Here is a 24481-nt window from a genome sequence, read left to right as displayed (position 1 = left end):
ATGCTCACGTTATTCTTTTTCTTCTTCTTTCCCTTCTCCAGGACATGATCCTGGTGCTTGGCTGGTTTCTTGTCTTCCTGGCTGCGTGCGTGATCCTCGCCAGCTTCTTCAAGGTTCTGCAGGACTGGAGCGAAGTTAAGAAGAAGGAGGAAGAGTTCCATCAGCAGCTCGCAGAGGAAATGCAGAGGATGAAGATGCTAGAGAAGCTGATGAGGGACGCAGCAGCAGACCAAGCAGCCCCCCAGCACAGCCGGGATCAAAACCAGATCTCCCGCCTGCATGCCCAAGTCATCGCAGCTTCCAGGCCTCACCCCGACTCCTTCAGCGCCTAAACACGTCTTGTGTTTTTGCATCATACAACTATAGAAGCTTCAACTCTCCAGTCACGCTGTCCACGGCCGACTTTCTGCCTGTGTTACGTTTTGGCGTGTTCAAAGCCAGGTTAGGGTACACACCACTACAGTGCAGCGAGAACGGATCGATTTGCTTACCTGCAATGGCCAGCACCGTACGCGAGCCCCGCGCGATCTGGGTCTTGCCGGCGTCACTGACGATGTGCGTAGGCAGGCCGAGCATGGCAGCCTGGTAGGTCATTGCATCACCGATTTTCAGTCATGTCGCTTACAGCTCATGCCGCCTCAAGACGTACCTTTTGCTGTAAGTCCAGCCTGGAGACAATTAAAAGAGAGGATGTAGTTACGCCACCATACAAACAACAACAATACCAACAAGTGTTCCGGAATGTACATCTGCTTCTCATCGTCTAGCTTGAGGGCGATCTTCGGGCAGTGGCTGTCCTCCCACTCTTCGAGCAGCCTACGACCGAGACGTCAGCTGAGAGCTTGTTCCCCTCCCCAACGCAATCCGGGCAGTACCGGGAGTGATGGGCGACCATCGTCTTGTACAGTCCGAGCGTGGCATGGCTGCACTGGGCAGCGATCTTGCCTGTGGTCATGGCCAAGTCTCGTCGCACGCATAGCACCTTCAGTGCGCTCGCGTCAGCCAGCAACGTGGCGCAAGCGTGTAGAAGAAGAACAGTACCATTTTCGCCCCCTCGTGGGCAGGAGAAGGCTGGGTCATGGCCTGCTGCAAGCTCGCCAGAAGCGATGCAAGGCCTGCGTCCTGTAGCGCTGCTGTGGTGATGTTAACATGAAAATCAAATCGAAGCAAAAAAATAATATCAGATTTGACATAATAAGGGAATTACGAGATGGTGCAGCTGGGGCAGCATCGGGCTGCTCTGCTGGGCCACCCGTATCACGAAGAGAGAGCTCGATGGCTGCCGCCAGCAGAGCCGCTTCTTCATCGTCCATGCTCGCCCCAACCAGAAAAGAAATGAATAAAATACTCTTGATTATAAATAAGAAATAAAATGCCTGCGTGGCGCTCCACGGCCGGACGAAAAGACGTGGCGCCCACCAGCTTCAGGAAATCGATGAAGTGAACAGGGCAGTTCTCCTAGCAAACAGACTTCTAATGACCACACACAACCAAACATTGAAAGAAATCAATCGCTAGCGGCAGGTGACATATCACTCTTCTGAATCATAATGGCGCAGGGGGAGGCGATGGTGCTGCGCCTGCTGCGGCTGCCCTACGTGGTGGCCCTCGTGGCCCTCCACCTCTCTTCGGCCCTCTTGGCCGCACCCCTTCAGCTCTACCTCCTCGTTCTACAAGTGCGTCCCAGCCACCACACCTGTGCCACTCCTTATTCACCTCTTCTCCTTCTACTCCTTCTACATGTGGAGCAGACTACAATGGGTCCACAAGTGCTGGCACGTTCGAGGGTGCTGCACGCCCTGTTGTGGCTACCTCGGTACCGTCTTGCTGGGCCTCAGCTTACGTGCTTTGTGCGACGTCTGACCGTGTGGTGGTGATGGCGGCTGTGGGCAGATGGGTCGGCTGCACGCTCTTCCCCGTGTTCGCTGTGGGGCTGATGGCCGCTGCTCTCTACGCGACGCACGCCGCCATCGAACACGAGGGGAAGGTCATCGCCATCATCTCCACCGTGTCGCTGGGCATCTGTACTCTCTCGCCCGGCTCCTCGCTCTTCTTTTGAAAGCGAGTCTATTCCGATCATCGATCAATGCTGACCTCTTCTCTATTTTTTGCTGTCGGCTCTGCAGCTCTGCTCATCACCCAAATCAAAGGCCTCTTCTTCCCGGCCATGAAGATCTTGCCCGCCGTAGACATGTATGACTTTCTTGGTCTCCTTTCCTCCCCAGACCATCACAGTGCCCCGAATGGCTCACAGTCGGCATTTAACAGGGGCGAGTACGCCAAGGCCACTGTCGCGGCCCAGTGCGATCTCGTCGCCTTCATCGGGACGGCCCTGGTCACCGTCACCGTGGTCAGGTACGTACGCCCGGATGTGGCTGAGCGGGCCAGCCTGGGCCGCGCATGCTCACTCTGGTCGGGCCGTGTGTGGCTTGGCGGCATTGGCCCCGTAGGATCCCGTGGCTCGTACACTGGGCGCGAAGCAAGGAATCGTTCAAGAAGGCCAACCCCTATTTGCAGTACTGCTGGACGCAGCTGTTGTACGCTGCGCTCGACTACGCGTGTCTACCCTTCCTTCTCATCGTGCTGGTCACCTTGTGGCGTCTGCCGCAACTGCGAAAGCTCTGGAAATCCGTACGCGTCCCACACTCACATTCTTGGGATTCATGTACCCACGCCCATCAACTTTCCTTACTTTAGGCCAATGGCGAGATCAACCGGCGGCTCAACCTGGTGGCCACCGCTATCAACGTGCTGATCGATATCCCGCACCTCGCACTCACCGTTCCTCTCGTGCTCACGCTCTGGCGGGCGCCGTCATTCCTCAGCAGACTGGCCAAGGTACTCCCCCACCATACCACCTTGTGACGCACGCACGCACGCACGCACACCTACGACGCTCACACTGCTAACATTTTTTTTCTCTCAGGCGAGTGTCGAGCAGTGGCGTGGCATTTGCCTGGAGGAGTCGCTCGAGTGGATAAAGGACATTCCTTTCGTGTTTATGGCTCTGCTCACGTCGCTGGCGCTGTGGGGCCGCTCGTACTACTTCTGGGGCCGGCTGTGCGACGCACTCGGGCAGACGGCGACCGCACCCGGCACGAAGTCGTGGCGCTGGTGCGTGTGGCATCAGTTCCTGTGCGCCGTGCTCGACGTGCCCGCGTTCCTCTGCCTTGTCGTTGTCGTCATCACGCAGTGGAACGCTCGGTCTCTGCTCGCCTCGCTCAAGGTACGAATCCCACCATCAACACTTAAGTGACTGCTTCATCATCATTAGCACGCAAAACTAATCTTTCTTCATTTTAAAAAAGGAAATGAGATCGAAAAAGCAACTGGGCACCTGGTTGCCGCATCTTTCGGCGATCAAGCACTTCCTGTGGCTCGTTTTCGACCTGCCCTTCATCGGCATGGCGGTCGTGATCGCGCTGACCCTGTGGCGCCTGCCGCGGCTCGTCAAGAAGCTGCGCAAGACCGGCGGCGCCTCGCTGGGCCGTCGGCGCGCCATCTGCGGCAACCAGTTCGTCTGCCTCATTCTCGACATTCCTTCGCTGGTCGCCGTCGGCGTCATCCTCGCGAGCTGGAATGCGCCAGCGTTCCGGCGTGACTCGGCCGGGCAGAAGAACATGGCCTACCACCTCTCGGTCGCGTACCATCTGGGCCGCACCCTGCTCGAGCTGCCCTATCTCGCCTGCATGCTGCTCGTCGGCGTCACGCTGTGGCGCAGCTGGCTGCTGCTCAAGCAGCTGCGTTCAACCAACGACATCGCGCTCAAGAAGCAGGCGTGCGTGGACCAGGCCGCCTGCGTGCTGCTCGACCTGCCGTGCCTGCTCTGCGCCGCGACCCTGCTGGTCACCGTGTGGGGCTGGGGCGACATGCTCCACGCGCTGCGTCGACTCGGCGACAAATCCAGGCTGGAGCCGCACGCCGTCATTCTGCGCCACACCCTCCGGCTGGTGCGCGACCTGCCGGCGTTGATCTGCGTCGCGTTCGTGGGCGTCACCCTGTGGCGCGCGCCAGCCCTGCGTCACCACCTGCGCGTGCTGGCCACCCAGCACGCACAGCTGCGGCGGGACGACGCCAACCAAAATCGAACGTGGGCGTGGCGACAGCCCAGGCGACAGGCGTGCTACGACCAAGCGCTGTGCGTGCTCCTCGACCCGCTGGCCCTGTTGGCCGCCGCGGCCGTCTTCGTTACGCGCTGGCACTGGCACGACCTCGTCGACGACCTCCGCCGACTCAACGCCTCCTACTGGCTGCCGGGCCTCGAAGCCCATCGGGCCATCTTCGCTCGTGCTCACTTGGTTCTGCTCGACACGCCGTACTTCCTCTGCCTAGCGGGCACGGTGGTGACCTTCTGGCGCCTGCCGGTCCTTATCGCACGGCTGCGCAAGGCCAAGCCGCCACCGCAGGAGGGCCTCGCGTCGGCGCGCAAGGCCTGCCTGCAGCAATTCGCCTGCGGCATTCTCGACATTCCGTGCCTCGTATGCAACCTACTCATCCGCCTGCTTCGCTGGAATGCGAAGCAGCTCGACGCGGATCTGCGGCCGATGACGGGTCCCAACGGGCGCGGGCGGAACGGCATGCGCTATCACGCCGCTGTGTTCAAGAACGTCGGCGTGCTGCTGCTCGACACGCCCCACCTGCTGGCCATTGCCTGCATCGCGCTCACGCTGTGGCGGCTGCCCACGCTCGTGCGACTCCTACGCGGCGCGCCGACACCGACCGATAGCGCCACCAGCGGGCGGCTGGCAAAGAAGAGGAGCGCGGTGATGCAGGTTCTAGGATGTGTCCTCCTCGACGTGCCCGCACTTCTCGCCTACGCCGCCGTGCGCGCCACCGTGTGGCACTACTCTGACATGAAGCAGAAGCTCGCCGTACGTCTTCTTCAGGGCTTTCTTGTTTCGGCGAGCGTAGATTCCTAACATTTCAATGGAAATGTGCAGGGCAAGGAGCTCCTGGGCGTCCACTCGGTTGTGTTTGCCAGCTTTGGGAAGGTGGTGCTCGATCTGCCCTACTTCGCCGCCATGGCTTTGGTCGCTGTGGCCTTCTGGCGTCTCCCCTCGCTCTACCGCCGATTGAAAGCGGTACGTTTCTCAATTTCTCCATGTAGATCTGTCCCTCGTTCCGCCTGAGCCAACTCGCCATTATTGGGCTCACACATTCACCCTTGTCGTGCTATGGCCCTCAGGCCAAGAGTCTGGGAGAAATGAGGAATGCCAGTTGGGAAGTGCTGCTGTGCGCTCTGCTCGATGCGGTTGCGGCTGTCCTGGGCCTTTTCTCGCTCCTGGGCGTTTGGCACGCACCCGCCCTCATCGCGTCGCTCAAGGTACGATCGAGCTGTGCCCATGTCGGTCTGCCATGTGTTGTTTCCTCATAGTCACTGTTCTGTGGCGCACATCGTACCTTGACAGACCGCCTCGGGACTCGACCTGCACAAGGCAATCTTCCGCCACACCCTGGCGACCCTCATCGACTTGCCCTTCATCCTGCTGACGCTCATGACCGGCCTCTTCTTCTGGCGCATTCCCTCCCTCTGGACTCAGTTCGGCAAGGTAAGCTCACCCAACCAGCCAGCCTGATGCAGCGACGGCCAATGATAACCATTATATGATTTTCACTGATCTTACACCACCCTCTCACCTTCTTGACGCGCACAACGACAGTGCACCTGCAATGGCGACAAGCGCTCCGTCGCATTTGTGCAATTCCGGCTGGCACTGCTTGACCTGGCGGCTGGCGTGGTGGGCCTGATCACCCTCGTCACCGTGTGGAACGCCTACTCCCTCGTCGTCCAGCTGCGCGACGCCTACAAGCGCTACAAAGGTTTGATCCGGACTCTCGCGTCGAGCACACTTTCCTGTTCTAATCACATAACACACCGACGACACACGACGACACACGACACAACGCGACACGCAGAGGCGACGTCTGGTGCGCACGTGTACAGCCTGAAGCAGGGAGCCCAGTGCCACGCGGTGGTGTTCTACAACTTCGCGCTGCTGGTGATCGACGTGCCCTTCCTCCTCCTGCTGCTCCCGCTCATCGTGTGCGGCTGGCGCGGCGCGGAGGTGCTGCGTCTGTGGCGCCGCACCGATGACTACTGGGCGCAGCGGCGCGGGATCGCCATGCAGTTCCTGCTGCTGCTCTTTGATCTGCCCGCCGCCGTGTGCCTGGCGGTCCTGCTCGTTTCCTGGCGCGCCTTCTCCACCGTGCGACAGCTGCGTGCCCTGTGGACCACTAGCACCACGTCGGCCGACGTCGCTCCCGACGCAGTCGCTTCCACTGCAGCCGAGCCCAGCGCGGCCGAGGCCCCGGCCGACGCCGTCAGTGGCGAAGTCAATGCTGAATCCAATAGGCGGCGGAAGAGGAGGGAGAGAGCGGCGACGAGGGCGGTGGCCGCCAAGACCAGCGCAGCTCAGCAGCAGCCCACATCGTTCCATCGGGTGGTGTTCAGCGAGTTCGGCAGGCTCGCGCTCGACTTGCCCTTTGTGATCGTCGCGCCCCTCATGCTCTGGCGCCTCCCCTTCTTCCTGCGCCGACTGTTCCAGGTACCCACCCAAGGGCCTCCTTTGGCGGTATTCACTGAATGGTCCTATTTATTATTTATTCTATATTTACGCTACCCACTGCACGCACACTGTAGGATCTCGACACGGCCGCGAAGCGCAGGACGCAGGTGGTGGAACAGGTGGGCGAGATGCTGCTGGACTTGCCGTTCGTGGTGCCGTTCGCCGTGTGCGTGCTCTGTCCGTGGCGGCTGCCCCGCGTCCTCTCGCGCATGGGCCAGGTACCCAGCCTCACCCACGCACTGTTGATGTATGGTCTCACCACTCCTTGTGTGTGGTGTGTGGTGGTGTGGGGGGGGGGCAGCCGTTGATGGCTGACAGCGTGAAGCGCGGCTACGTTCTTCGTTCGGCTCTGGCTGGCCTGCTCGAGTACATCGGCGCGGTGCTGGGTACGCTACCTCTTAGCTTACCACACTACCATCGCAACTCAGTGGTCTTGTCGAGCTTACACAGCGCGTGGCCAAAACAGTGTTGGTCATGATTGCAACGCTGTGGCGCATACCGAGCCTGGTGCAGATCTACCGCACGATGCGTGCGAAGTCGGCTGCGCGCACGCCGGGCCTCGCCCTGTGGGTCCGCTCGCAGGTCGGCTGGCTGTTTGTCGCGTGGCTGCAGGACATTCCCTTCATTCCTCTCTTTGTGATCACGCTCCCGTTCGTGTGGCGCTCTCGGGCTCTCATCCGGCACATGCGCCAGGTTCGTCCCCTCCACAGCACACAGCACACAGCACACAGCACACAGCACACAGCACACACGACACACGACACACACACATACACGACACACACTACACACTACACACAGCTCTCTGCCAGTACTGAATGGGACGTTGTGGTGCACTCAGGCGCCGACCGACAAGGAGGCGCGATGCGTCGTTCTCGGCCACGCGCTCATGCTGCCTGCCGACTTCGTGGCCGGCCTTGCTACTGTGGTCATCGCTCTCACCGTGTGGCGTCTTCCCTCGCTCGTTTCCCGCCTTCTCGTACGCACATCAACTTGAGCGTGTGCGTGTGCGTGTGCGTGTGTTGCGTGTGCGTGTGCGGTGGTACTGATACCGGTCTCATTCAACAGAGGACCCGCTTCACGATTGAAGCGGGTGAGATGTCGCACTGGCACGAGGTGATGCTCACCGAGCTCATCTTCTGGGCCGTCGACTTGCTGCAGCTGCTCCAGATCCTGAGCGTCGTCGTGCTGATCGTCCACGTCCCGTCTCTCTTCAGCCGCCTCTGGGCGCTGGCCAAGCGACACAACGCCGAGACTGGCTTCTCGTCAATGCTACAGCGCAAGGGCCGGGCCTACTGGGCCTCGCTCCTGGCTGCGCGCCGGAAGAAGGCCCACCCGACACCATCTGGCGCCTCGACCGCCGGCGGGGTCGAGCTGCCGCAGGAGGTCCTTCTACGCATCTTCTCCTATCTCACCTACGACCAACTCGCACTCGGCGCCGGACTCGTTTGCAGGCACGTCGCTTACCGCACACGCACACGCACACGCACACGCACACGCACACGCACACGCACACGCACACGCACACGGGAATCTGACGTATGTGTGGAATGCAGTGACTGGTGGTGCCTGGCCGAGGACGATTCGCTGTGGCGGACCCTGCTGTTCTCGGACAGCCGGTGGCCCGGCCTGGGGCCGGACTCGCCGCAGGTGGTCAAGAACCAGCGGAGGTGCAAGACCCTGAAGCAGCTCTTCCGCTACAAGCACCTGGGGTGGCAGAACCAGCAGCGCGTTCTATTGGCCCTCTCCCCGGGCGCCAACGACTACAAGCTCGGTTACCGCTACGTCATCCATCAGGTTCGCTTATTATTTTTTATTATTATTATTATTGTTAGGTATTTTATTCACAGAAATTACATTCCAGGAGTTCTTCCTGGCGTTGAAGCACATTCCGGCCACGATCATGCTGCCGGTGAAGTTGGCGGGCTACGTCCTGACGCCGGTGCTCGATCGCGCGATCGCACTGCGATGGTTCGTCCTGCCAGCCACCATTTGCGACGGCCGCCTCTTCTCTCTCCCACGATGTGCGTTCCCCTTCGCTTAGGTCCATCTCGATGGCTGCACACAGAGTATGACCTGACGTTGGGTTTGTGGTAATGATAACAGGGAGCGGCTACAAGACCTTTTGGTACATGGAGCTGTACCTGCTCGTGAGGTTGGCGCAGTGCGTCGGTCTGTTGATCAACGACCTGCTCACTCTCCTCGTCCTGCCACGTACGCCAGCCAACCACGCTATTTTCTTATTTCCTGCAATTCTGACGCCCACTAAACAAACTTTTTTTCTTCTGCAGTCTATCTGGTCTACGTCGCCGCGACGCTCGGATCGCCGCTTTGGAGTCCACAACGTACTCTCCCCACCTCACACGCACACACCGCACACACCGCACACACGCAGCTGATTCGAGTTCGTTGACGCGGACAGGAATTGCGCCACATTGGCTGCGGCTGGTGATCCACGCCCTGAGCGGCGCCTCGTATCTCCTCGTGCTCGCCTACCAGCTCGCCCTTGCCCTCTACCTCTCCGCCGTCTGGGTCGTGTACGTGGAGACCCACTGGGCCGACCTGTCGTGGCTCCAATTCATCTTCGGCTCGGTTGGCTGGTTACTGGCGTACCCGAGCGCACTTCTCGTCTGCTCCCTGCAAAACCGACTCTGTACGCCTGTGTGTGTGTGTGTGTGTAAATATATATATATGTGTGCGTGTGGTGTGTGTCGTGCGACTAACAGTGCAACACGCGCGCAGTCCGCCAGTGGGTGCCGATGTACCAGCCCGGCGTCATGTGGGCCTGGCTTTACCGCAGGCTGCGGAGTGCCGCTGGTGCCTCGATGCGTTTCACCATGCAGGTAACGGCTGCCGTTTGCCACCTGATATATCAGCAAATGGCGCTGACGCGAGTGTGTGCGGAACCCTTCCCGCGTATGTATCGATCGCGCCCACAGGTCTTCCAGGTGACCGCAGAGCACGTGGCGTGGGCGTGTCGCCTCGTTCTTCGCCAGCTGCGCCGAGCGCGCGACGCTTTGGTGCTCGTCGTGCGCCGTATTGCATCATCCGTGCTCAACGCCGTCCTCGTACGCGTCACTTCCCTCGTCGTTCTTTCTCTTTCGCTTTTTCCTTGCGTTGTTCTGATCGACTGTCCTCGTTTCGTTTCTCGTTTCGTTTTTGCAGAAATTGTGGATGGTCTTCCAAAAGGCGCTGGGCGGCAACAACCGCCTCCTGGTGCGCATGACCAGGTACGTACATCCCTCGCATAGCTCTCACAGAACGACACAACACACACAACACACACCAACACACACCAACACACACCAACACAACACAACACACACACACATGGCATGAGCACACGGAACACGGCACACACGAACTTTGTTGAGTTGACGCAAGCATCCTTTTGGGGTCCAAAAGGTGGTGCTACGCCAACGGAAATGTGGGCAATCTGCTGCTCACGGCGCTGGTGCCGCTCTGGATGTTCTGGCCACTGGCGCTGCCCCTGGTCCTGGGCAGCACCGCCCTCTACATTCCAGCCGTGCTCCTCTGCACCCGCCTCTTCTTCACCGGCTACAAGATCGTCGACCGCAACTGGGGCGACAAGGTAATCGTCAGTGTGTGCGGTGTGTGTGGTGGGGTGTGCGGTGTGCGGTGTGCGGTGTGCGGTGTGTGGTGTGTGGTGTGCGGTGTGGTGTGCGGTGTGCGGTGTGCGGTGTGTGGTGTGCGGTGTGTGTGGTGTGCGGTGTGTGCGGTGTGTGCGGTGTGTGCGGTGTTTGCGGTGTGTGGTGTGAGGCTGAGGTTCGCCTGAATGGAGTGCAGACCGCACAGTTTCTGGAGCACAAGTTGAAGGTCGAGTCGGTGACCATGGAGATCGGACCTGTGGAAGGCCACGGCATTCGCGTCTCCCTCCGCGCCACCAAGCCCAAAGGTATGCCAATTCGCCGCACACATCACCGCACACACTGACCCGGCGAATGGTCGAATCGGGCAGGGCTGGAGCTGAAGGACTTCCGGTTGCACCTGGAGGGGAAACGCTTCTGGGGCCTGCTCAAGAAGCTGGTGGGCTCGGGCCTGATCAGCACCTTCAAGTGGACCATGCACCCGCTCAACATCAAGCCCTTCATGACCCCCGACACCTTCCCGGCCGACTCGACCCGCTTCGACACAGTACCGCCTCCTCGGCTGACAACCTTTCCGCGACGGCTTCCAGTGTCGCTCATTCGTGTGTTGTATCGTGCGTGTCGTGTCGTGTGTGTGCAGGTGGTTTCGTTTGGTACGGAGGGCAAGATTCACATCAGCCAGGCCACAATCATGAGCAAGCTCAAGGAGCTCAGGGACGCTGTACGTAAACGTCACACACGACACACACGACACACACACGACGACGACACACGACACATCCGACACACTCGGCTTACCACGCACTCGTGTGATTCCCGCGCGCTGCAGGGCGATTGCGAGCTGGACCTGCGGCTGGAGTACGGCGAGAATAGCTTTGGGTGGACCGCGCTGGGCACGCTGGCCGTGGTCTCCACGCGCCCGTCGCAGATGCTGGCCCTCGCCAACACTTCGGGCTCCTTCACCATCAAGTCGCCTCCGGCCCCGTCCTCCTCTTCATCTTCGTCATCGTCTTCTTCATCCAGCTCTTAAAATGCGTGCAAGCATTTTGATTGGCTATTTGTGTATATAAAAAGAATTAATTCTTCGATCGAAGTCTCTACTCAAGCGAGTAGTTGGGAGGCGGTGGCCATCTTCTCGGAGAACTCGGCGCTGGTGATCTTGCCCGCGGCGAAGTCAGCGGTGAGCTGCGCGATGAAGCCCTGGTAGGCGGCGATCTTGGCCTGCACCGTGAGCACCGCGGTCTGGGTCTGGACATCGCGAGCAGCCTGGGCCTCCTCGCGCTCCTTCTCCTCGAGCTCGGCCTTGCGCTTCGCCTCCGCCTCGGCCTCGCGTTTCGCTTCCTCCCTCGCCAACTGGAGCGCCTGCGCCAAATTCATTTCAATTTCAGTGCGAAAGTAAATTACAAAAAATAGCAATCATAAAGATAAAAGTGCAACATACCTCCTGCTTGGCCTGGGCGTCGGCCAGGGCTTGGCGTCTGGACTCGGCCTTCGCCTCGTTGGACTTGTTGGTTTCTTCGAGCGTTCGGATCTGGATGAGCCCATTATCTGCCACGGCCATGTCGTTCAAGAAAGACCTCAGGACGATCAGGCTGTGCTTCTCCAAGTCGAGCCAGTCCTTCTCCTTGATGAGGCCGGCGTACTGGACCTCTGCACGTGCACGCATGGAGAAGAGACAAAGAAGAAGTCGAAGCGTCAGCGAGTGATATGGTGGCTAGATTCATCAGATATGTGTATAATTGAGATATGTAGATATAAACCGTACTCTTACAGTCCCGGATGAAACATCTTTCCAGGTTCTGGACCACGTTACGGTCGCATTCCCACGCGACTTCGCGAAGGCGGACAGCCGAGTCCCGCAGAGTGTACTCCTGCTTCCACCTCTCGTAGATCTCCGACAGCTTGCCCGGTTCGGCCCTCAGACGGTACAGGTAGAACAGGTGCACTGTTTTTTAAAGAGTGTGATTCTTAATATGATCAAAACTTATACACATACTTATATATATAAATATATTCTTTATATTCAGAAAGAACATAAAATGGTGGGTACGTACGGAAGATCTTGATTCGGTCGGGCCTGCCGAAGTTACACACGTACTCGAGCCTGTGCGGGTCGGTCGTGGTCCGGGCCTCCTGCATGTCGTTCGGCGTTGCGTCTCTGAGGAGGTTGACCTCCTCCATTTGCTTGATGAACGTCTCCTTGGTGAGCAACTCGAGAACATGGCCCCTCTGTGTTAGTTCCATACAATGTTAACATTCAACATTTTGATATGTAAGAAGATAGAAGAAGGCTTTGGTTACTGTAACGTCATCGGGTCTGTAGGGCCTTTGGTCGCCGTGGGTGGCGAGGGCCTTCGGGCTGTAGGTCCAGTGGGGCGATCTGGTGGCGCTGACCACGGCGGGCAGATAGGCCGGAGTGTACATGCCCTGCGCGGGAGGGTACTGCATCTGAACGGACGACATGGTGGTGCGTAGACTCAGCAGGGAGTGTGGCGGACGGTGTGCTGCCGGCGTTAGAGTTTTGAGTTGTGCCCAGAGGGGCGGAACGGTTTGCCTGGTAATTGGAGCCGAGCCAATCCGTGTCGTTAATTTAAAGTGCGGGGCCAATGGGTGCCAACCACAGCAGCTGTCGACACGTCCGGACGGTCCTGGGCAAGATAAACTGAAGCACGATTTGCCCGGCGTGGATTATCATGACCTCTACGTGATTGACAACAACACTGGAGAGCGCAGAAGCGGATATAAACCGTCAGAGTACAAGGAAGGAAGCCACCTATTACAACGCAAATAATAAACACTGCATCTTAGGGAAAAAACTGTGCTTACTTCAACAATCATCTGGTATTGCCACGGGACTGACCTTCCACACATGGCTGCAGCCTTTATTTTCCCTCCACAGCAAAACAGCCCAAGAATCAAACACCAACAATGCCACCACCCGAATAATCGAATGAAGCGCCGGGAGTAGCGCGTCAGATTTGCGCAAGGCCGCCGTCGACGGCGACCTCGCTGGCGGTCATGAAACTGCTGTCCTGTGACGCGAGAAAGGCAGCCACCGCCCCGATCTCCGCCGGATCGGCCATGCGCTGGAGCGGATTGCGCGAAGCGAAGGCCTTCATGCCCTCCTCGCCTAGCGCTTCCTTCGCGAGTTCGGTCGCCGTCGGACCGGGCGACAGCACGTTTACCCGGATACCGGTGCCCTTCAGGTCCTCCGCCCAGGTCCGCGCCAGGTTGCGCACTGCCGCCTTGCTCGCGCTGTAGGCGCTGAATGCCGGGGCGCCCGTGGTGCCGGCGCTCGATCCGGTCAGGATTATTGAACCGCCCTGGCCCATTAGCGGCAGCGCCTTCTGGACCGTGAAGATCGAACCCTTCACGTTGGTGTCGAAGATTTGGTCAATGTGCTCGGCGGTGATCTCGCCGAGCGGAAGCTGGCTTCCCGCCCCGGCATTGGCGAAGACGATGTCGAGGGTTTCGCGCTCGGCCTTCACCGCCGCGTAGAGTCGGTCGAGGTCGGCCAGGTCGGAGACCGAGCCCTTCACCGCGCGGGCATTGGGTCCGAGGTCGGCCACTGCGGCGTCGAGCGCTTCCTGCCGGCGGCCGAAGATGAAGACGAAGGCGCCCTCCTCGATGAAGCGCTTTGCCGCGGCGCGGCCGATGCCGGTAGCGCCGCCAGTGATGACAGCGGTCTTGCCCTCCAAGCGTTGCGCCTTGGGTGGTGTGTGTTGGATGGTGGTCGCCATGAGTAGTATTGGGTGGTTGGTTGGTTGGTTTGGTTGAGGTACCTGCTCTTCTATAAAAGTGTTCGCTGTTTGGTTTCGGCGAGTGTTTCGGTGTTAGGCGCCCATTTTGAGCGCCGGTGTGTGACCATCAACATGTAAAAATATCTCCGAAGCTGAAAAAACGTTTGGCAGGGCCAATAAGATGAAACCATTTTGAGCGAGCGCAGCCAGTAAGGCCACTTTCTGGCCAGCAAAATCCAGCCGAGAAAAAAATAATGATAAAATAAAAGGGCCTTTTGTGGTGAAAAAAGCTAAATTCCTCAAAACAGAGAGGGCCTATCATCAAGGAGATAGGCAGAGATGTCAAACCTTTGTGGGCATACTGTCAGTGGGGGAGGACTCCCATGCAAAGAGCTGACCAGGGAAGGTGGAATTCCAGCAGTTTAAGCTGTGGATAGAGGCCAAGGTTTTGCGGGCGGGCACGTCAGTGCCGAGGTCTCCTAGGCCCAGCCGCACGCCTGCACGGCCTTTCCCTGCAGAGCGAGAGTGAAGAGCGTGAGAGGCTTGAAGGGAATACCCTTCGCTAGTCAAACTGAATTATCAGAAAGAACGAAGCCATAAAACAAAGAATGAAAGAGGTGTGACCAGGGGGGAAAGGTGCTTGTGTATGACCCCTCACAGGTGATATGGGCCTGGCGGCAGTGGTTGCAGGCCTGGCTCAGGCCTGCGCGACCGCCCTCCTTCGACGTCGTGGTAGTGGTCGTCGACTGGCTGGAGTTGTGCTGTCATTGCTGCGTGATCTGCCTGCACAACAAATGGGCGGAAGCTCTTGTTGTGCTCGCCAAGAAGGAGGGAAGGTGAAGGGGTACGACATGTCGTCCGGAAGCTGTGGAGGAGGCTCGATCATGTGCGGGAGAGCACGTTGGTTACCCGATGTTAGCGAGCGAGGCCATCGAACTTCTTCCGCCCTGCAACTGGCAAAAGCCCCCGGAGGCAACTTTGCGGGCGCGGAGCCAACGACCAACAGGATTGATTTCATCTTTTTGACTGGTGTGCAGGCTGCGATGTGCTGGTCAACCACCTGGGTGTGCTGTTGGCCACCCTGCGGGCCGTCATAACGTCCTCCAGCATCGCTGTCGTGGTGCGATGAATTTATGTGTAGTGTGGTGAGTGTAGTTCGATGACATTCAACATATGTGCAAGCCGGTGAAGCAACAAAGGCGGGGTCGCTATGCTGACGAAGTTTGCGGCCAAGGAGCGCTTTGCACATGTGGTGTGGTGTCTATGGTTAGGAGAGGGAGCACTGCTTCTTCGAGCCGTTGTCGTCGACGTTGTTCTCCGGTTTCAACCTGCGAACCTCGCGCACCAGCTCGAAGAAGCAGGCGTCGACGTTGATGCCTTCCTTGGCCGACGTCTCGAGGTACTTGCAGCCCACGGACTCGGCCAGTTCGGCGCCCTCCCGCGCGGGCACCACCCGACGGTGCTCCAGGTCGCACTTGTTTCCCACCAGCAGTATGGGCAGGTTGCTGTAATCCTTGGTTTCGTCGATCTGCTTGCGCGTGGCTTCGAACGACGGCCGGTCGGTGATGGAGAAGACGAACAGGTAGCCCTCGTGGTGGGTCCTGTTATCGGAAAACCTGACCAGATGCTTATAGCCCATGAAGACTTGGATCCAGCAGCTCTTTTGGTCAATATCGACCTGTGTGTGGTAGATGCCCTCATCCCTGGCCACCTGGTAGTCCTCCTCGAATTCGTGTGCGACCAGTTGTCTGGCGAGTGAGGACGAGCCCACTTTGTCAGCACCGTATATTGTTACCGTGACATAGTCAGTCATGATGTATGTTGGTGAAAGAAAAGAAAGTTGGGTTATATCAAAGTTCTCTTCCCAAAGGACACAACAAAGAAAGGAGATTGGGTCTTGTTCACCTAATTCCATCACGTGCACATACTTGAAATCGCGATCTGAGGCATTATTTTGTTTTTATAGTTTAAAACAATAAATAAATGGAGGAGCCAGAGCTGCTGGAGGCGTGCGCGAGTGGGGAGGTGGGGCGCGTCAAGGCGCTCCTCTACGTCAGGCGAGCGGCCAAAGCCGAGGCCATTCTCGTGGTCGACTCGAAACAGCGAACGCCCCTGCACCTCGCCGCCATCCACGGCAAGTTCCAAATCAACTTTCTTTTATTTCTTTATTTTATTATTTATTATTTAATTATTTATTTTATTTACGGCTTTTTGTCAACATAAATTTCAATTTATTTATCCACATGGCGTTATTTTATTCTTGTCACACAGGCCACGCCGAAGTGGTGAAGGAGCTGGAAACCGTGATCAACACCGACATGCGTGCGCTCCTGGCCCTCGACGACAAGGGGTGGACGGCGCTACATCATGCCGCTGCGTACTGTCAACTTTACTGTGGTATTCGGTTGTGTGCCGGTGGTGCTCACTGCTCACTGCTCTGGTCTCCTGCATTCATTCAACCTGAACAGGAACGGCCACATGGGCCTATGTTGGCTTCTGGTGAACCTGTACAGGAGGTGCGGCGTGCTGTGCAAGTCGCCAGGTGCCGACTCGGCGCTCCACGTTTTCGTCAACAATATGCACCGCGTCAGCGGCAAAGAAGGCAAGTCGCCCAGAAACCCAGCATCACTCACAACTTATCATCTTACACCACAACACACACACACACACACATACCAACACGACACGACACGACACGACACACACGACACACACACGACACACACACGACACACATGCAGCATCGCCGAAGCAGATCCGAAAAATGATTCGTGCGCTGCTGACCACGACGGGCCTGCCGATTGATCACCAGAACAACGCCGGGGAGACGCCCCTCCACCTGGCCTGCTTCAAGGGCCACCTCCTCGCTGCGGAGGTTCTCTGCGAGAGCGGCGCCAGCCTCCACATCAAATCGCACAAGTGCGCTTCCGCCCTCTCTCTCTCTCTCTCTCGCATGCGATTTGCCACTGGGCACTTACACACCAACAATTGCGCCCTCAGAAATTCGTGGACGTGTTTGCATTTTGCCGCCCGCGCTGGTCACATGGAAGTTGTCAAGGTTTCTTGCACCGCACACACGCCACACACGGCGCATGACACGACACACACGGCGCATGACACACGACATACACGGCACTCGGCAATGCTAATCGATTGCATTTTGCGCAGTACTTGATAGGAAAGGGCGCTAATCCGCTCGCACGAGGCACGCAAGGCACTGCAGCGGACGTCGCTAATCAAGTCCACGAGACGGCCATCGCTGCCTATCTCCAGGGCACGTACGCCAGAGCATGGCCGTGTCGCGAGATTGCCCGCTTTCGCTGACATCTGTCGCCGGCCCGCCGGCCGACAACGCACAGAATGCATGAAGGCCTATGCGCATACCAAGAACTACAAGGTCGACGTGAGTTGCGCCGGCGACGTAGGCGTTGGCGCGGTACGCAGATCCCCACTGCGACCTTGCGTTATTGCCTACATCTTACACCCCTTCCACGACACGATCAACGACACGACCAACGACACGACACGACATGACCAACGACACGACACGACACGACACGACACGACACACAACCGTACGACACGCACCACGTTGTGAAAATACACACAGACAAGTTTGCTGCTTCGCTACGCTGACGACTCCTATTCGGACCAGAGCTCCCCAACGGCAGAATGCTTCGTATGTGCCCTCCCTCTTTCCCATCGCAGCTGTTGTTTACTCACTGCGATCGCGCAACAGAGACTGAAAGGTGAACAGGTGGACGACAACGAAGTGCAGATGCGCTTGTGGCTCCCAACTCCGAGCAAACGCAAAGACAGGTTTCGCTCATTCGTGATGATGACTTTTTTTCTTCTTGATGCTATTGACTGTTTTTGAATGTGTATACATATATATATTTACATATTTCGTATGCATAAAGTATATTTATATTTATATATATTTATATGTGATGGTGCAGGGATGCGGTGATTGTGTGCTTCGATTGCACGTCGGCTTCCTCCTATGCGACCGCCGCAGCGTGCCTCGACGCGCTGGCCAAACGCGATTGCATCAAGGTGCTGGTGGCCACCAAGACCGATCTGGTCGCTTCCCGGGCGGTTGATGGCATCACAGCTCTGGTACAATCCCCCCAAGGCAGCGCCCGAATTGTCACTCAAAGCGAGACGTGTGTGGTCGGTGCATGTGCGGTTGTGTGTGGTCCGCAGGCGCTGGCTGAACAGCATCAAATACCGTTCTTTGAGACGAGCGCAAAGCAGAACGTCAACGTGCAGCTTCCGTTTCGCCACATCGCCCAGGCGTGGTTGATGCAAAAAGCGGCTGCTCCCCATCGGGAAGCGGCAGCCAAGAAGGGCAAGCAGCGCAGAGGCACGTCTGGAGCCTAGTGTGCATAATAAAATATATATTATTTTTTGTATTGTGAATGAGATTTACAAAAGAAAAAAAAAAACGCCATCCCACACAGACAAACAAAGAGGTGCGCAGGAGGCGCAAAAAAGCGTAAGAGAACCAGCCAATACCGGAAGGGGCATAACAATTTGTTTCTGATTTCAGGCCAATGGCGGCAGCAAGAGAATCTGCCGCGACCTGCGCTCATCTCGTTGTTTTAGCGCCGACGACTGACCGCACGGGCCTTTTAGCTCCGACACTGAGGCAGTCGCCATTCCCTCCACCTTCTTCAGCGCTGCCACGGCCAGAAGATGGGCGCACCGGTGCGAGTGCTCCTATTGGCACTGACGCTGGCCTTCTTCGCTGCTTGGGTCCAGGCCGCACGTACCCTCCCAAAAAACATTTTATTGCTTTTTTTTTCTCCCGCACACCAAATACTAAAGATAAATATAAATAAATAAATATAACTCAAGAAAAAAAAATCACCTAGGGGAATTTTTGTTGTCTGTGCAGAGTTTGAGCTCAACGCATTCTCCCAGCTCACCCTCTGCGCCAGCCTCAACGCCTCGCCCGATGTTAACAACACCGTTGCGCTTTTGACTTTTCTTCCTGGTACGCGTTGGCCTGCTGCGTGTCGTGCGCAGACTGTGCGTGTGTTGTTATGGTTCAGTCGCACGCACACACTCACCATTACCTTTCCACTTTTTTTTTGTCGAACGAACAAGCCTCGGGCTTCAGCTGCACGACGACCAAGAGCGTCACCTTCACCGGAACGGCGATCTCATCATTTACTCTCAACTTCGACACCACCGGCTTTGTACACATTCAAGGTATTTCCATCCCTACAACTGAACCCTCAATTCAATCGCTGACGTATTGTCCACCGCACGCACGCACGCACGCACACACGCACGCACGGCACGCACGGCACGCACACACGGCACGCACGGCACGCACGGCACGGCACGCACGCACGCACGCACGGCACAGATATCAATTTCAAGGATGTGACTTCGGTCAAGATCAGCAATGCGGCACGACTCACCATGACCAACGTGCAGTTCACCCAGTGGTTGTTGGGGTCGGCCGGGCTGGAGGTGAGCAACGTGGGCCAGGCGGTGCTGGACCGGTGCAGCTTCTCCGCGCGCAAGCCCTCGGTCGCCCCCGCCAGCTTCGACTCGTGCGGCTCCGTCGTGGTGCGCGACACCACCTTCTACAGCAACCAGGCCAACACCGGCGGCATCCGGGCCAACAGCGTCACCTCGCTCTCCGTCATCGACTCCACCTTTGCCTTCAACATCGGCAGGTGAGTGCGTGTGCGTGTGCGTGTGCGTGCGTGTGCGTGTGCGTGTGCGGTGTTGAACTGAATGTGCGTTTGTTAGTGGAGCGCATGGGCTGAGCGCGACCAACTCCAACGTGACGGTGAGCGGCTCGAGCTTCGTATCGAACGGGAACCTGTTTGCCACCGCCACGCCCCTGATCGCGGTCACTGGTGGCAGTCTGGTGATGGCCGCGTCGCAGGTGAGCCTCAACTGGGGCGCCACCCTGGCGCTCACCAGCCTCGTCGGCGCGTCGAGCGTGACCGGCTCCACGTTCGGTCTCAACTTCAACTCGGCCTCGGGTCCGCTGATCAGCGTCAACGGCTGCGGCCAGGGCTTCCAGCTACTGGACTCCACCATCTCCTACAATCTCGGTACATACCATCCACACACACACACATTCCATTCCACACATTCCACGCATTCCTCTAACGCGGCGCACGACACACAACGCGCAGGTGGAGGTCTCTTCGTGCAAAATTGCGAAGCCGAGGTGTCGCACACGAAGCTGTGGGCGCAGAGCGGCTTCGGCGCGCTCTGTGGCAATCTGGGCACGATCAACGCGCAGCGGGCGTCCATCTACCGGTACATGCCGCCACCACCTGCTTCGCGTTCTTTGCATTCCTTTCTTTCTGACCGCCACACCTGTTTGGGGGGGCGGGGCGAACAGGAACGGCTGGACATTCGTGCTGTTCAGGCCGTCCTACTTTGTCGACACCGCGTGCATGGCCGGTACGTCCTATTGCGTGCGTGTGCGGAAGTGCGAGTGCTTGTGCGACGGCGGTGGCGTGTGTGCGTGTGTGCGTGTGTGCGTGTGTGCGTGTGTGCGTGTGTGCGTGTGTGCGTGTGTGCGTGTGTGCGTGTGTGCGTGTGTGCGTGTGTGCGGGTGTGCGTGTGTGCGTGACGATCACAGTTTACAATTGTCGCCGACGCGTGCTAGGTTGTAACGGTCTGCGGCTCTACGGAGAAATCGATGCCTGTGCCAACGCAACCGACATCGTGAGAGGTGCGTGCGCTCTCTTCTCTGGACCACCCTTCTCCCTCCGCCAATTCAACATTTGCCTTCGTGTGTCGTGTGTCGTGTGTGTCGTGTGTGTCGTGTGTGTGTCGTGTGTCATGTATCGTGTGTGTTTTCGTAGGCTACAATGTGAGTTGCAAGCTCGGACTCAACAAGTGCAGCCAATGCCAACAGGCGCCCCTCTGTACTGATTGCAACGGACAGCCCTTTGGCAACGCAACCCAAGTGGTCCGCCTCCACCCTCTCTTCAACGTATGCGTGTGCGCGCGTGCCATGGTGTGTGTGTGCGTGCGTGCGTGCGTGCGTGCGTGTGTGCGTGTGTGCGTGCGTGTGCGTGTGTGTGTGCGTGCGTGCGTGCGTGCGCGATGACGAGTGCGGTGCAATGTTGACGGTTCATCGACGCCAGCTGTGCGATAGCTGGAACACGTTGAAGTCGAGCGGCGCCCGGGTGAACTACAACGGAACCGCGCCGCGGTGTGATCTCACGGCCACGCCCGACGAATCGGCGTCGATGGCGCTCCAGTACGACGCCGTGACCGTATACTACTTCAACACGTCGAGCAACGCCGAGCAGGCCCTCTATCGCTTCCCCATCAACGACAGCGACTACACCCGCTCGCGAGTACGTCCATATTCTTCGCCTATTTTTGCGCGGGTGCGGTCGTGCGCGTGCGGTCGTGCGGTCATGCGCGTGCGGTCGTGGGTTGACGTGTGTCATGAAAAACAGGGGAACATGACGAAGGACCAGTTCTGCATCAACTACGAGCGGGTGCTCGACAATGGGGCCGGCCTGCTGCTGCAGCAGTGTCTCTTCGACGCCGAGCAGTCCGTGCTCTTCGGCAACCAGACCCTCATCGTGCCCCCGGACTTCACCAAGGCACACACCGCACACGCACCACCGCACACGCCGCACACGCCACACGCCGCACACACTGCACGGGGCTGATGTTTGCTTTTGCGCAGATTGCGGTGAGCCTGTCGTCTATGGTTTCGTTCGACAACCAGACGCGCAACCACACCGACATCGACATCACGACGCGGCGGGTGGCGGTCGAGTTGAGCCTGCGCATGAGCCAGGCGGGCACCATGGGCGCCGTGCCCACCAACGCGACCTACATGGAGGCCCTGCGGTTTGTCGGGGCCAGCTTCGACATGGCCATGGAGCTGCCCAACTACGCCGTCTTCAACGACAACGACACCTCGACCTTCGCCTACAGCTTCAACGCGTCGTCGTCGTCGTCGTCAACCACCAACAAGACGGCCGACTACAAGCTGGTGCTGGAGTTCACCGGCCCGTTCGACTCCGTGTTCTACGACCCGCAGTTCGGCCTCCTCGTCGGCTCTGGTACGTTTCCATCGCGCACACACGCACCACCGCACACGCACACGCACACGCACACCACACACACACACGCTCATGCGTGCGTGCAGACGGCAAAGGCGGCGCGAGCGACGACGGCATCTTGCTGCAGGTGCTGGTGCCGGTGCTGGTGGGCTCGGCGCTGGTGGTGGTGGTTCTGTTCGCCATCGGCTTCGCGTCGTGGTTCGTGTGGAAGAAGCGACAGACCAACCGCGCGTACCGGAACAGCACGAGCATGGTCAACTTTGCCGACCACACAAGCCACGACGGGCTTTAGTGAACAGTTATTATTATCAACATTTTTTGAACAACATGTTCACAACAACATGTAACCATATATATTTACCACACACAACATGCAACATTTTCAACCGAAAAAGAATGTGTTCAACCAAAATAGAAACATGTTTGTTGTCATCGATGACCGTCTTCTTCAAGCGAAGAGAGGAAGGAGAAGGCGAACTCGTAGGCGCTGAAGCGGGTGGAGCTGACGAAGGCCGATCGAAGGGTGGACGGCCCGAGGCCCGAGAAGAAGGCGCGCACGCCGCCTCGCGCCCAGCAGGCCCGCACCACCTCGCGGAAGCCGCGGCGCTCGGCGTAGAAGGCCCGCGTCACCGGCTGGCCCTGCAGGTTGGCCTTGATCACGTCGAGCGGGAAATTGGCGAAGCCGGCGGCCACGCCCGACGTGCCGCCAGCAATCAAGATCGCCCGAGCGTGGTCTTTCCCGTCGGCAGTGCTGCAAATAATAAATAAAACAAATAAATAAAACAAACAAATAAAATGAGAGTTGTGTGCGGTGTGTGTGGTGTGTGCGGAAAAAAGGCGGTCGTACGGGCCAAAATATTGGTTGAGGGCGTGCTTGAGCTGTTCGTAGCAGCCAAAGTAGACCGTGCAGAACACCACCTCCCGAAACATGTTGACCGAAAAGCCTGAAGAGCGCAGTTAAACGAGCGAACACGCACCAACCCCTGGCGTTGTGCGTGTCGTGCGTGTCGTGCGTGGCGTGCGGCGGAAACTCTCGTACCGTTGTACAAAATCTTGGGTCCGTGGAGCTTGACCAGTTCTTTGGCGCAATGGAATGTTCCACGATATCTGCGATCGCACAGTTGGTTAGAAACAGTTTCTCTCTTTTTCGTCATCACCATCATCGCCGTCCGTCTTCTTTCGTTCTTTCTTTTTCGTTCTTTCGTGTGAGAGGAAGAAAGACGTACTGCTTGAGTGCCACGTTGTCGAGCTGCAGCTGCACCTTGACCATTTCGAACGGCGTCGAGAGGAAGGTGGCGATCGCCCCGACCCCCGCCCCGGCAAGAAAATACTGATATCCGGCCAGCCTCCCTGTAGCGTCGCCCATTCCGTTACACGTCAGCAGCCCGACCAACGACACGACACGACACGACCAACGACACGACACGCGGGGTAAAAATGGAGGAATGCAAAGAATTCGACCCATAATAATTTAACCGAGGCAAAGTAATGCCCGATAAAAAGGTGGCGCGGAGGCAAGCTGGAAGATGCTGGGATGAGCTCGTCTGGTGGCGGGCGTAGCCTTCAAAGCTATGGACGCAGAGATGCGTAGGGGTTCAATTCCTCCTTCCTAGCGCCACTCTCTTTTTTCTCTTTTTTTGCTCTGTGTTTTGTTTGCTGCAATCGCACGACACGACACGACACGACACACAAGAGAAGAGACGCACCGGATGGGTCAACAGGCAGGTCAGAGCTGCTGCTGTTGGTGGTGGTGAGGCGTGGGTCCTCCTGGGCCAGCAGCACAAAGGCCTGGTTCCACTCCTGCAACTTCACCTTGAGCTGCCCGTAGACCGAGAACGAGCTGTGGGTCACATATGTTAGTGAAATAAAAAGTTATAGTAGTGTTATAATAATAAAAAAAAGGAATATGTACAGCATGTTGAGTATGGTGAGGCTGACCAACGGCGAGCCCATGCCGCGGTACAGGCTTCGCACCTGCGCACCAGCGACCAATCAGTGCCTCGCAAGAGTGTGGCGAGGAGAAAGAGAGAGCGTACGCCTTCATTCTTGACCACGCTGAGGAAGCAGTCGAGCGCGCCGCGGTAGTGCGACTGGGTCTGCAGGCGCACTGCACAGTGCGTTGGGGGACGAGTAGAGCTTAGGCTAGATCGAGCACGCGCGCGTGTTGGTGGATGATAGGCCATTGATGTACCTTTCACAGTGTCCAGCGGATGGCCAATGCAGGTCCCGACCACGCCAGCGAAGCAGCCTGAGAGGAGAAAAAAACAAAGAATAATTTATTAATAATTATTCCACATAAAATTGAGTACAAACCACAACTTGGTAGTAGCAAAGTGTGGGGTGAGTGTAATCCAAAATCAATTAAGATGAGTAGCGGATGACTGCACCAATTTAGCAAACGGAGAAAAATGGAAATGAAGGGAAAATGAACCGGAGAGGACGTCCTTGACGCCCCGCTTGGGCAGGACCATTGCGGGACGACCGGACGTGGGCGCAAG

The 24481-nt window shown here is 57.8% G+C and overlaps 8 protein-coding genes across 8 annotated transcripts; 3 read left to right on the top strand and 5 right to left on the bottom strand.

Moving 5' to 3' along the window:
* Window positions 1-360: 360 nt before the first annotated feature.
* Window positions 361-1306, bottom strand: ACA1_052590 (PeptidyltRNA hydrolase PTH2 domain containing protein; the record flags this gene model as incomplete). The annotated part of the gene is made up of 6 exons (XM_004343921.1): window positions 361-491; window positions 513-582; window positions 726-816; window positions 876-982; window positions 1042-1122; window positions 1208-1306. The coding sequence occupies 6 exons, from the start codon at window positions 1304-1306 to the stop codon at window positions 361-363; spliced, it is 579 nt and encodes a 192-aa protein (XP_004343971.1).
* A 262-nt stretch (window positions 1307-1568) lies between these two features.
* ACA1_052580 (uncharacterized protein) lies at window positions 1569-11204 on the top strand (the record flags this gene model as incomplete). The annotated part of the gene is made up of 32 exons (XM_004343920.1): window positions 1569-1676; window positions 1752-1816; window positions 1894-2024; window positions 2127-2193; window positions 2269-2355; window positions 2451-2631; window positions 2698-2838; window positions 2927-3226; window positions 3309-4871; window positions 4941-5081; window positions 5186-5323; window positions 5409-5549; window positions 5661-5820; window positions 5917-6545; window positions 6641-6784; window positions 6868-6952; window positions 7033-7259; window positions 7408-7545; window positions 7635-8012; window positions 8145-8363; window positions 8431-8590; window positions 8673-8780; window positions 8858-8911; window positions 8989-9219; window positions 9309-9409; window positions 9506-9634; window positions 9732-9796; window positions 9972-10158; window positions 10383-10482; window positions 10546-10721; window positions 10815-10895; window positions 11004-11204. The coding sequence occupies 32 exons, from the start codon at window positions 1569-1571 to the stop codon at window positions 11202-11204; spliced, it is 6636 nt and encodes a 2211-aa protein (XP_004343970.1).
* Window positions 11205-11275: 71 nt separating this feature from the next.
* ACA1_052570 (uncharacterized protein) lies at window positions 11276-12637 on the bottom strand (the record flags this gene model as incomplete). The annotated part of the gene is made up of 5 exons (XM_004343919.1): window positions 11276-11536; window positions 11616-11824; window positions 11940-12119; window positions 12229-12403; window positions 12476-12637. The coding sequence occupies 5 exons, from the start codon at window positions 12635-12637 to the stop codon at window positions 11276-11278; spliced, it is 987 nt and encodes a 328-aa protein (XP_004343969.1).
* Window positions 12638-13146: 509 nt separating this feature from the next.
* On the bottom strand, window positions 13147-13914 carry ACA1_052560 (glucose dehydrogenase; the record flags this gene model as incomplete). The annotated part of the gene is made up of 1 exon (XM_004343918.1): window positions 13147-13914. The coding sequence occupies one exon, from the start codon at window positions 13912-13914 to the stop codon at window positions 13147-13149; it is 768 nt and encodes a 255-aa protein (XP_004343968.1).
* A 1267-nt stretch (window positions 13915-15181) lies between these two features.
* On the bottom strand, window positions 15182-15727 carry ACA1_052550 (Ras family protein; the record flags this gene model as incomplete). The annotated part of the gene is made up of 1 exon (XM_004343917.1): window positions 15182-15727. One exon carries the CDS (start codon window positions 15725-15727, stop codon window positions 15182-15184), a length of 546 nt encoding a protein of 181 aa, XP_004343967.1.
* Window positions 15728-15897: 170 nt separating this feature from the next.
* ACA1_052540 (Ankyrin domain containing ras subfamily protein) lies at window positions 15898-18297 on the top strand (the record flags this gene model as incomplete). The annotated part of the gene is made up of 8 exons (XM_004343916.1): window positions 15898-16052; window positions 16383-16456; window positions 16656-16833; window positions 17098-17192; window positions 17274-17350; window positions 17654-17733; window positions 17874-18033; window positions 18121-18297. 8 exons carry the CDS (start codon window positions 15898-15900, stop codon window positions 18295-18297), a joined length of 996 nt encoding a protein of 331 aa, XP_004343966.1.
* A 315-nt stretch (window positions 18298-18612) lies between these two features.
* Window positions 18613-22275, top strand: ACA1_052530 (uncharacterized protein; the record flags this gene model as incomplete). The annotated part of the gene is made up of 13 exons (XM_004343915.1): window positions 18613-18685; window positions 18815-18913; window positions 19027-19131; window positions 19292-19607; window positions 19684-19994; window positions 20079-20205; window positions 20291-20352; window positions 20561-20626; window positions 20760-20890; window positions 21045-21260; window positions 21366-21494; window positions 21602-21983; window positions 22070-22275. The coding sequence occupies 13 exons, from the start codon at window positions 18613-18615 to the stop codon at window positions 22273-22275; spliced, it is 2223 nt and encodes a 740-aa protein (XP_004343965.1).
* Window positions 22276-22412: 137 nt separating this feature from the next.
* ACA1_052520 (carrier superfamily protein) lies at window positions 22413-24454 on the bottom strand (the record flags this gene model as incomplete). Its single annotated transcript, XM_004343914.1, has 9 exons — window positions 22413-22734; window positions 22831-22927; window positions 23023-23090; window positions 23210-23313; window positions 23703-23823; window positions 23896-23957; window positions 24020-24090; window positions 24175-24231; window positions 24415-24454. 9 exons carry the CDS (start codon window positions 24452-24454, stop codon window positions 22413-22415), a joined length of 942 nt encoding a protein of 313 aa, XP_004343964.1.
* Between the last annotated feature and the right edge of the window lie 27 nt (window positions 24455-24481).

The sequence above is a fragment of the Acanthamoeba castellanii genome, assembly GCF_000313135.1.
Source record: "Acanthamoeba castellanii str. Neff unplaced genomic scaffold scf7180000084594, whole genome shotgun sequence".
NCBI lineage: Eukaryota > Discosea > Longamoebia > Acanthamoebidae > Acanthamoeba > Acanthamoeba castellanii.
Note: the sequence above shows the minus strand (reverse complement) of the source record. Positions and strands in the feature narration are given on the sequence as shown.